The 11,448-nt window shown below is 37.7% G+C and overlaps 1 protein-coding gene and 1 long non-coding RNA gene across 2 annotated transcripts in view; one reads left to right on the forward strand and one right to left on the reverse strand.

The window, feature by feature from the left end:
* parn (poly(A)-specific ribonuclease (deadenylation nuclease)) overlaps window positions 1-8,490 on the forward strand; it is a 129,765-nt gene extending 121,275 nt beyond the window's left edge. The window contains exon 24 of the mRNA XM_043711927.1: window positions 7,604-8,490. Within this exon, the coding sequence (XP_043567862.1) occupies window positions 7,604-7,656 (53 nt within the window). The 3' untranslated portion in view covers window positions 7,657-8,490. The remainder of the gene's footprint in view (window positions 1-7,603) is intronic.
* A 68-nt stretch (window positions 8,491-8,558) lies between these two features.
* Window positions 8,559-11,448, reverse strand: part of LOC122560814 — a 4,955-nt gene continuing 2,065 nt past the window's right edge. Inside the window, exon 2 of the long non-coding RNA XR_006314821.1 lies at window positions 8,559-9,288. This is a non-coding gene — a long non-coding RNA (uncharacterized LOC122560814). The remainder of the gene's footprint in view (window positions 9,289-11,448) is intronic.

The raw sequence follows: 11,448 nt of genomic DNA on the forward strand, positions 1-11,448 counted from the left end.
TAGGATTGAAAGTGGCATTCCACTACACAATGTTTGCTGTAGCACGTAGAATTCTTGCTATGTTTCTTGATGAGAAAAGAAAAGGCCAAGATTACCAGGTGAAGTTGAAAAATCTGATTCTGCCTTGCATATATTTATTGTAGGTGGCATTGACCAATGACACATGACATAGCCAGGTAATGTGAATAGGTAGTTGATGCTTGAACACCTTTGACCTTAATAGCCAACATCGTAGGATTCATAAATTCAAGAATCATCAGGCAGTCACGAGATGGATCTCTGTTGGACTTTGAAAATTCCTAAAATAAATTGTTTGCTGAATTCTGGAGGTTTCTGTGGACCAGATCTCTGTATTAAGAAGTAAGGTTTCTATTGAATTGTTTCAATTGCCAAATGATCGTAAGATTTCCTTGGTTTGGATTACCCTGAGTTCTGGACTGTGCGTTTACAGATTGGTGCTATTGAAGTTGAAATTCCTTTCAGACCCATTTTTCATCCTGAAATGGGTGACAATTAGGCCTGAGTAAACCTAAAATTGACCTTCTGGCCTAGTTAATGTTCTTTTGCGTTTTGTTTTTGTTCGCAACCACTAAAGCTGCCTAAATGGTGCAGGCCTGACCCAATATTGGTCCATGATATTACCTTTTTTTTTTGGGACCTATTTTACAACTGTAGAATAATACAGCCAGATCCATTTTGTACTTTATTGTGTTTGCACTGATGAACTACACCTTGCAATGTGTTGTGAAACAAATCTGTATTTCTGGAGTCTGGTTAAAGGCTGAATTTGTTTTCTTCCCACCCCTCTCCAAGGGGTCTTGGTTTGATGTTTCATAAGTTCAATATTTAGTTTTGATTCTGTCCTATGAATGTCACAGTGCTGAAAGCAGGTGACTTATATTTTTTCCTTTCCGTAATAAAAGTGAGCAAACCTAAAACTACCTGATTGGCAGGATATCGAGTGCACTTCTTATAGAAATGCTTAGGAAAGTTTTGTTGCCTTGTTGCTATCTTGTAGGTAAGGGATCTCTTGAAATTTCCAATTTGACGAAAGCCATGGCAGTCTTATTAAAACTGTCACTTGCAACAGTGCTCCTCCTTTGGACAAATGTTGCTGTTGACGTATACTTCAGCTGACGTATTGACTTTTTGGCAGGTTAGTCCTTGATGCAGATTTTCAGAGCAAATCACAAAACCCCTCTGTCAAACAATCCAGTACTGAAATAGCAAATACTTTTGACAGCAATTTTATTCTTACCCCATGTTTTTCAACCAGCTTCTTTCTGTTTTATTTCTGTTCATATGTACATCTGGCAAGAAAACAGGTGTTGTGTGTGTGTGTGTGTGTGTGTGTGTGTGTGTGCGCATGTGAGTTTAGTTTTCCCATCTGTACTTTGAAAACAGCATTTACTGACCGTAATGGAAAGAGGGTGCAATGACTGAGAGACTAAGTTTTTAAATTTGTTATTTTCCTATTACTTGGATGTATAAAAATTGGACCTGTGTTATTGAAGCAGCATACCAATAGGTAGTAGTTAGGGAATAATTCAGTGTGTTAGGAATTCTGTTAGATAAATAGTTACTTGTTAACTGTAGAGTGAGTGAAAGACTAGTTCCATCCACATCTATTCATGTTGTTGTGACATTTCATGCTCTGTTTTCTCAAGGTGCATTACTATGCCACAGTTTGATTTGATGCAAAAATCTCAAGTAATTTTGAAAGTGCCATGGATTCCATATTTTAAAGGGTCAGTTGTCTGGGAGTTTTACTGGCATTAATTTCTCTCATAATTTTGCATTTTGTTTTGTGAAAGAGAGCATCTTAAATCACTTTTTTTATACCATGTGTATTCCAACTGGTTGAGCAGGATTTATTTGGGTTGTGTGACTGTGGACTAGAAGGTTAATCCATGCACCCCTTTAGCTGAGAGCTTGTTCAAATTAACCATTCCCAATGTCAATTGGGACTGCAAGTCTCACCCTTAAATTACCCAAAGCCTGAAATGTAATGTCTTAAATTAGTAATTAATGAAATAATCAGTTTTATGTGGACATTTTAAAATGCCTATATGCTGCTTAGTTTCCAAGGCTATTTATAGGGATGTCAGTTTACAAACTACTTTCCTATATAAGCTTACAACTGAAATTGAATTTTCTGTCTTTATTTCATACGAACAACTAGTTTCTGGCACATAGGTTAAAAACCTATGTTTAATTTGGATATCTTGAAAACCTGTCTTGCATTACAGTGAAGTCAAGTTCACAAAAGTACATTTAGTGTTTCTGAGAAGTTGAGTGTGGAATGCTATGGTTGTACTTGAACACACTTAATGGAATAATAAATATTTAACAATTTTCATAAATGAATGCAAACGGATAACTTCCTGGAATTATAAAATTGTAAAGTCAAACACTGACTGGAAATCCTTTGTATCAGGTTGGTTTTCAGCCTTGCAGATGTTCCAAGCTCCAGTCATAACAAAATATTTAAATAAGCAGCTGTTTCTTGTATGATTTTATTTTGAGAAATATTCTTGTTGAAACTGACACCTTTGCACAGTGTCATTTAATGATGGGTGAGTTGGTCGTCTTCACTTTATCAAAGATATTGTCAAAACTTCTCCAGCAGTTGGATTTATAGACTATAATATCACTGAGCGATCATTACAATGGAAATTAAAAGTTGACTGGATTTTGATTCATATGCAAGGTGTCACATGTAGGCCAGACCAGTAAGAATGAATGTTCTTCTTTAACAGGCATTAATGAGCTGGATGAGTTTTAGCCCCAGTCAACAGTCATTAAGGGCTAGCTGTTTTTTTAAATTCCAGATTGTCATTATATTCAGGTTTGGTGAGATTCTCTGCCATGTTGAGATTCAAGCTCCTGTCCTCGTAACATCAACCTGGGCTTTTGGGTTACTCATCCAGTGGCATTAACACAAAGCCACTGCTTTCAATGGTTTAAAGTGAGTATGCAAACTGAAAATCTGTAATGCCAAGTGAAAAGAAAGTTTTGTCTCTGGATAAGGATTGAAAACCTCTTCCTTATGGATTTCGACTTGTTTCAGACTATTTACAATTCTCTCTCTCAGCCCAGTTGTACTAGGCTGGTGAACTAGACTTGTTGACGAGGAATTTTTTTTCCTCTGTAGATTATTCGACTTTGGAACACACTGTCTCCAGAAGGTGCTGGAGACAGAACTATTGAATATTTTTAAAGTCAATAGCAGATGGATGCTTGTTAGGCAACAGAATCAAATATTACTGAAGGTATATAAGAATGTGTAATTCAGAAGAAACTGACCAACCGTGATCTTATTGAATGAAGGATCAGCCTTGATGGATCAAATGGTCGGCTTCTTCTCATTTGTATGTTCATGTGCGAATTCTGAATTTTGAATTCATTCATTCTGAATTTTGATAAGACAAACCAAGGCAGGACTTACACTGTCAATGGTAGGGCCCTGTGGAGTGTAATTGGACAGAGACCGGGGTCAAGGTACATGGTTCCTTGAAAGTGGCATCACTGGTAGACCGGGTAGTGAAGAACGCTTTTGGCATGCTCGGTTTCATCAGTCAGAGCATTGAATGCAGGAGTTGGGACATCATGTTATGACTGTACAAGACATTGAGGCCATATCTGTAGTACTGGGACAGTTCTGGTCGTCCTGCTGTAGGAAGGATGTCTTGAAACTGGAGACAGTGCAAAAAAGATTTGCAAGGATATTGGATAGGCTGGGACATTTTTTCTCTGGAGTGTAGGTGGCTGAGGGGTGACCTGTCTAGAGGTTTATAAAATCAAGAGAGACATAAATAAGGTGAATAGCCAAAGTCTTTTCCTGCCAGGAAAAGGAGTCCAAAACTAGAGGGCGTAGATTTAAGGTGCGAGGGGAAAGATTTAAAAGGATTCTAAGGGACAACGTTTTCACAAGTATGGAACGAGCTACCAGGAGACTTGGTAGCGGTGAGTACACATAGAACATTTTAAATGGCATTTGAACAGATACATGGATAGGAAAGGTTTAGAGGGATATGGGCCAAACCCAGACAAATGGAACTTGTTTAGGAAACTTGATTTGCATGAATGTGTTGGGCCAAAGAGCTTGTATTCATGCTGTATGACTCTATAAAGCCTGATTGCAATATCATTGTGTTTGTTGAATTGTGAGGCATTTATTCATGCAAATTGCTACTGTTATATTTTATTTCATGTACAATCCACCTCTTTCACTGGTATATCTGTTTGGCGCACAAACAAAAAAAAGTTGGATACCCCCCATATCTGTCCAACTGCAGACATAGGTTAAGACACAGAAAATTCATTTGTAGAAGCTATGTGGATTATGTTATGATTGTTTTGTGCAGTAAATTCAAATCAAATTGATTAACTTTCATCTGACAGCTATCCTATTCTCCAGCACAATAGTAGGTGGTTTTAAGTGCCTTATCTAAGGAAAGATGAAGTTAAAAATCATACAACACCAGATTATTATCCGGCAGGCTTATTTGGAAGTACAACCTTTCAGAGCACTGCTCCTTCATCAGGTAGCTACGAAAGAGCAGCGCTCTAAAAGGTAGTATTTCCAAATAAACCTGTTTGACAATACCCTGGTGTTGTGATTTTTAACTTTGTCCATTGCAGTTCAAAAGCGGCACCTCCACATAAGGAAAGATATACTGACATTGGAGACTATCCTGAGAAGGTTCACTAGTCTGCTACCAGGTCCAAAGAGACTGTGTTTTAGGAGAAATGATTGAGTAGGTTAGGCCCTATTCCTGGAGTACACAAGATTCTTAGAGTTGACTGGGTAGCTGCAAAAAGGTTGTTTCCCCTTCTCTGAGAGTTTAGGATTTCAGGGAATAATTTCAGAATAAGAAGTTGCACTTTTTTTTTTAAAACAGATGACAAGGAATTTCATCTGAGTTTGAGTCTGTGGAATTGGGTTAGGTCATTATGCATATTCAAGGCTAAGATAGAATTTTAATCAATAAGGGAAACTGATTGGGGAGGGAACGTGATTATATGGAAAAGACAGGAAGATGGAGTCAAGAATTATCAAATACCTGTGATTTTATTGAATGGTGGAACAGACTTGATAGACTGAATGACCCATGTCTGCTCGACATCATCTTATGATCTTATGTAAAGTTGATGATCACAAGTGCAGTGCATGTCTGAAATGCTGTATAATGGAATCAATAGCAATCCGATGTCCATGCCAAGTGATTTGTGGTCATGACGCAGGAAAAGCACATGCCCAAAAGGAGGAAGGTGAGTCAACCCACGTCCTAAGTTCATAGTGGTGATGTCTCCGGCATGCTTCTCCACATCTCTCCTCTCCTTCCCCAGTGTATTTTGTTTCAGTGAAGGTGGGAACACTGAAGGCTAACTCTAAATGACACTGATTAGTTATTTACCTAGAGTCCTTTTGTGAGACTTGAATTCATCAAAAATAGCTTATGCTTATTTATCATATTTGTTATATCTCTGTCACATTATAGCCAATTTTTATTCACCCTGGGCATATTTCCAAATTTGTATTGGTATGATTAACCTGTGTATTCTTATGAGGAAATGTTCAGGTCTTTTTTTAAGATATTCAAACTGTTCTCTGAAGTTTGTAGAAAATGTTAAGTTCAGTGGTTTAGAACTCTTCAGTAAATACAACGCCCTTTACCCTGACAGTTCAGGAGAGAAATGAGCCAAATGGAGTAGGGCTGAGTCAGCTAGATGAGAAAAAGACTTGGGGACTTCACTTGAACTTTTCACAATCCCAGGAAATCCTGAAGTGCTTTACAGGTGATGGCAAACTTTTTGAAACTGAGTCACTAGACCATTTGCAAACAGCGAGATCCCACTAAAGGAAATATGTTGAAAACCAGCAAATCTCTTTCGGTGATGTTGGTTGAGGGATAAACATTAGTCCATACATAAGGAATAGCATTCTCTGCTCTTCAGAAAAATCAGATCTTAATGTCCACCTGAGAGGGCAGATGGGACGTTGCTCAAAATATCACATCTGTGATGTGGAGGTGCCAGTGTTGGACTGGGGTGGACAAAGTTTTAAAATCTCTCAACACCAGGTTACAGTCCAACAGGTTTATTTGGAAATAATAGCTTTCAGAGCTAGGTAACTAGTGGGACGTGATCACAAGACACAGAATTTATAGCAAAAGATCATAGTGTCATCGAAACCTTGATTATCCGGCATTCTATTATCCGAATTGGGGATTATCTAGACAAGATCGCAAGGTCCTGATGCTTGGCTAAACTGTGACATCTGGTATTAGATTATCTGAACAAAATACTGCCCGCTTGTGTCTTTCAGATAATTAAGGTTCCTCTGTATTGACCAAACCTAGGTTGCTGATAAGTCTGTCATCTTTTAGAATGGGTTGCAAGTTTCGGTTCATTAATATGCAAATCCCAGAACTACTTTTAAATCATATTCTCGCGATAACTTAAGGTTTTCTATTTAAAGTGACCTCTCAGACTCTAACCTCATACCTTTGTGTATCGTCTGAGCTGAGATGTTACTTTTTTTAATAAAACTTTGTTATCTTGAGAATGTGACTTAAAATAATGAACTGAAACCTGCAACGCATTCTAAAAGATGAAAGACTTAACAGTAATCTAGGTTTCTTCAATATATCGTTTTAATTGCATGACACTATGAGCTTTTGCTGTAAATTCTGTGTCTTATGAAGGAAAGGCGCTCTGAAAGCTAGTACTTCGAAATAAACCTGTTGGACTATAACCTGGTGTTGTGATTTTTTTAAACTTTGACATCTGTGACAGTGCAGCTCTCCCTTGTTACAACCCTTGAGTTTGAGTTTAGATTACATACTGTAGTCTGTACCTTGAATCTGTAAACGTTTGAACTTGCTGATAAGCATGCTGCCAACTGAGCCAATACTTCTGCTCTTGGTTTTAATCCTCGGTGTGTGCTGCCAGTTATTCTCAGTTGGCACAGCAGTGGCAGTTATGCTGTTGATGACCTCTTTCATGAGCCAAGGAAGAGAAGTCCTGAGACCACTGCTGCAATTGTATAGGATGATGACAATTGTCATGTTGCGGTGGCCAACTATCCCATATAGCCACATGTAAAACAAGTAGCATCCTCAGGTAGGACGCTGGAGGGCTCTTGATATTTTTTTTTTGGAACGATATTCTTATGTATCAATGTTTTCAGAACTTGAGAATTGATAGAAATGAATGTGACCAAAACTAATGTGGCTTTTGGCTGGTTTGATAACTGTTTGAAACATAGCCAATGTATCTACATTGCTGTGAGCTGCTAAGATAGGCCTTTCCTAGTCCTTAGCATGTGTTGGTATTTTGGCAGTTTGTCTAAACTGTAAAGTAATAGTCAATTTACGTGCAATAAATTAAAGTTACATGCAAAATTGTAATTGTTTGGCTGTAAAAAGACCTGAATCGTGCACCAGAAGGATGATATCGCCCTGAACCACTCGAATTGTGTTGTGGCATTTTGGACTGTTTACTGATGTTTAGAGAAACATATTTAACTGGCAGAAATTTCCTAACACAGATGTTCTACTGCATGCAAACCTTTTATCTTTTATTTGTTTTTGAATAGGAAGCAGTGCAAATTCACAGGCCACATTGTTTGAAGTCCCAGATACATGGTGACATGAAACACACATTGGATGAACAAAGTGGTATCTTCCAGATAAGTGACCAGATGCAACACTTGCAAGCCATACTGATCCGAGCTCCAATCTTCATGTGGTACAAGACAACTTTAAAAAAAATCTTTGTGTACAAAGTTTTAACTGTACAAACACAAGCAAACGTCATATTAAATGTTTTAGTCAGTTTATTTTGTGTTGTTAAGAATGTGTTGGGATTTGACTAGCATTTCACATCTTCTATCATTGTCAACCATTTCATGGGTTACATGCATTTACAGCTAGTCCTGTGCCACTTATGGCTTAGAGCAACAACCGATACTGGAAGTTGCCTTGTGCCAGCAACATGAAATGTTTATTTTGGATTATAAAACAATATAATCATTGTTCAGCACTGTAATTTTATATAAATATATATATATATCTGTGTGTGCGCGTGTGTATTACATCAGTTGTATTTCCAGTGAATCCAATGACTCATTATCAATAATGTGGCCTGACCTCTACGTTCAGGTTGTGTTTTTTTTCCCCAAGGTAGTATCAAAACATTGTCGCTGCCTTTACAGTAAGGACAGTGATTGTGTATTTGAGCAATCCCTTCGTTTGTCATCTGGTGTGAACTGTACTGAGCTTTCAGCCTTGTATGTCAAAAGATGCATTGTGCACCAGCCTTTATTTGTATGTATGAATGTGTGTGTGTATGTGTGCGTGCAAAAAGAGAATTGTTTACTTTTTTGGGCAGTGGTGAGTTTTGTATCATATTTAAAGTTTTTTGTATCATGAAGAAAATCGAAATTTCATGAAGGAAAATTAAAGACAACTTTCTTACTATAAATGACAACTCTTTATTTGTTTAAAGATCTCTACTTGCAGTGGATGTTCAGAAGCAACTATACAAAAGTGTATACAGTTTTGAAATGTAGACAAGATGTTTTTTACTTGTGGGCGAGACCAGAACCAGGGATCATAAATGTGAGCTAGATAGATAGCAATAAGACCAAGAGGTTTTGAGGGGGAACATTCTTACTATTCTCTTGTTAATTGAGGCAGCTAACATAGATGTGTCCAAGAAGAAGCTCAATAAACAGGAGGAGTAAAAGAAAATGAGAACATGTCAATGAGGTTAAATGAATAAGGTGAGGAAGAGTTTTGTGTAAAAGCACAAGTTCTGTCATGGACATGTTCAGCTGAACAACATGTACTTTGTTTAGATGAAAAAAAAATGGTTCAACATATTTTCCTAAAGTAGTTAGTGTCAATAAAATCAGGAGTTGTTTGAAATTGCCTTCCAGTTTGGCAGGTTCCATGGAGAAAGAATGATTACCAACTAGAAGCATTAACTTTACTTCACATTTCCAGCATCTGTAGTTTGTTGTTTGTTTTAATGTTCCAAATGTTTCCTTTTATTTTCCCATACCGTATTCAAAATCATTCCACACGTTTGATTTGTCACAAATCAGTTTGTTGAGCTATCTGCACCTCATCACTGTGCAAGTTGTCAATGCTTGCACTTAATCAACCATGTGCTGTCTCGCATGAGAGAGGAGTGGGAAAATGGAACCACAGTTTATCTCAGCTGCAACTGTAATATCAGAAGAAGTAGCAGTGCTCACTTTCCACCCCAACACCAGATCTGAAAGAAACAATATATTGTCATGTTGTACCGTCATTCAAAGCAAATGCAGTTAATATCATGAAAATGAACTGCCAATCTCCTATTTATGGTCTTCTAAAATCAGTTTGTTTGTAAGACAACTAAATAGGGTGTATAATTCTACATTGCAGTTCATATGCATGGTTTCCAATTTGGACTTTAGGAAAATATTAATGTGTCCATACAAGTTGCCATGTGGTTAAAGGTCAAAATAACCCTTAAAAGATGTCTCCCTGGATGGTTAGCGAGGATAACTAGGCACTCTCCTTACTCAAGGTACTCCAGATTGACATTGAATTTAATCCCTTTAGTACCAGTGAAACAATTTTTAATGCAAGGTAAGTAATTGAACTGATTTTCATGTAGACCTTTTCAATAATTTTAATCTGGACTGAATTTCACTAACACTTTGTGTGAATGTACTTTTATTAGCTCAAATCTATAAAAACAGTTTGAATACAGAACTATAAAATCAGAATCTGCAAAAGATAAATTGCAACCAACTTTAAAACCATGGACTTGTACTTATATGGAAAAACTAGTCTTTTTGCAGTGCAGTACTACTCCCTTTTAGTCCTGTCCCTCAGTCCCTATTCACTTCTGGGAGGTTGTGACAAGATTCACTTTCTTTCGTATCAAGTGGCAAATACAATGACCTGGTCACTACAAGTTTGGTGAGCATCAAAATCCTATTGGACAGCACTGTTGTGGAGAAACTCAGAGAAAATAGCTGTGTAAACAAATAAATATTGCAGGGTGGAGGAGTCTGCTCATTCAACATAATGCAAAAATCTAATTTTAACAAATTTAAACACTTAAATTGACACTGTTACAATGGTGATCAATCATTTGTAGGAGGATTAATGCCTTTGTTATTCGTGATCGAATCAAAACACTTGCTTCACGGATAATTTGTAAAAGTGGCTGTAGTGCAGTTGTCGGTAAGTATTCACAGCTGTTTGACAGCTTAATATTTCACAGCTTAATATTTTCTCACCTTAAAGAATTTATTTTAAGTCTTTGAGACATGTCTGGGTACCACAAGTTATAAGTGTTCATCAAACTGACTTTGTCTATTGGGATTCATTCACAATAGATATGTTGCTAGCTGTTATGGATTGACAGGAAACTTGTTTGTTGTTGCCATAGTCTTACCAGACGATAGGGGCTGCTCTTTTATTAGAGAAAAGCGACTGGTGGCGATTTAACCTGAGGGCCACTAGACCTCCGGCGAGGGAAGAGGTTGAGAAGGAGAGTTCTTCGTGGTAACCTCCAACCTGGTGATGGGAATTGAACCCGTGCTGGTCTGTAAACCAACCATCCAGCCAACTGAGCTAAACCAATTTCCATTATGGAAAACTATTAACTGGGCCACATGAGTCGGCCCCGGACTTTAGATCGTAATAGATTAAAACTGTAGCTTCCCACTTCCTGCTTTAATGCTTTCATTGAATTTTTTTGTTGCATTTCTATTTTGTTCTTTTGAGAAGTTTTCCTTGAAACCTTTTTCATTTATGATTTTCACATTTGTCTTGTGCATTAAATTCAGATTTGACTGAATTTCATTTATTTGTGTACTGATAGATTGACTTTGCTGAAGTTAAATCGATCAGTGATGTGAAATGTAGCCTTGATTGAAAGGGAATAGCATTCCTTTTGTCACATTTAAAAGTGAAATTCTGTTCTCTACCACATTGGGAAGGTGCAAGCTGTAAAACAGAGATCATCTACTTCAGATCATTTAGTTTAGCCCTGATTCAATCTGGTGAAAGTTTTCAACTGAAATCTTAACAGCTGACAGAGTCTTAATGGAGATCATTGAAAGAAAATAAAATCTCTTGCAAGGATCTCAATTCTTCTGGCCAGAATGAAGAAGATTGGGTAATATTTTCTTACGGGAGAAAGTGAGGTCTGCAGATGCTGGAGATCAGAGCTGAAAATGTGTTGCTGGAAAAGCGCAGCAGGTCAAGCAGCATCCAGGGAACAGGAGAATCGACGTTTCGGGTATAAGCCCTTCTTCAGGAATGAGGAAAGTGTCCAGCAGGCAAAGATAAAAGATAGGGAGGAGGGGCGTCAGAAATGCGCTAGGTGGAAAGAGGTCAAGGTGAGGGTGATAGGTCAGACTGGGGTGGGGGCGGA

This window comes from Chiloscyllium plagiosum, chromosome 21 (assembly GCF_004010195.1).
Source record: "Chiloscyllium plagiosum isolate BGI_BamShark_2017 chromosome 21, ASM401019v2, whole genome shotgun sequence".
NCBI lineage: Eukaryota > Metazoa > Chordata > Chondrichthyes > Orectolobiformes > Hemiscylliidae > Chiloscyllium > Chiloscyllium plagiosum.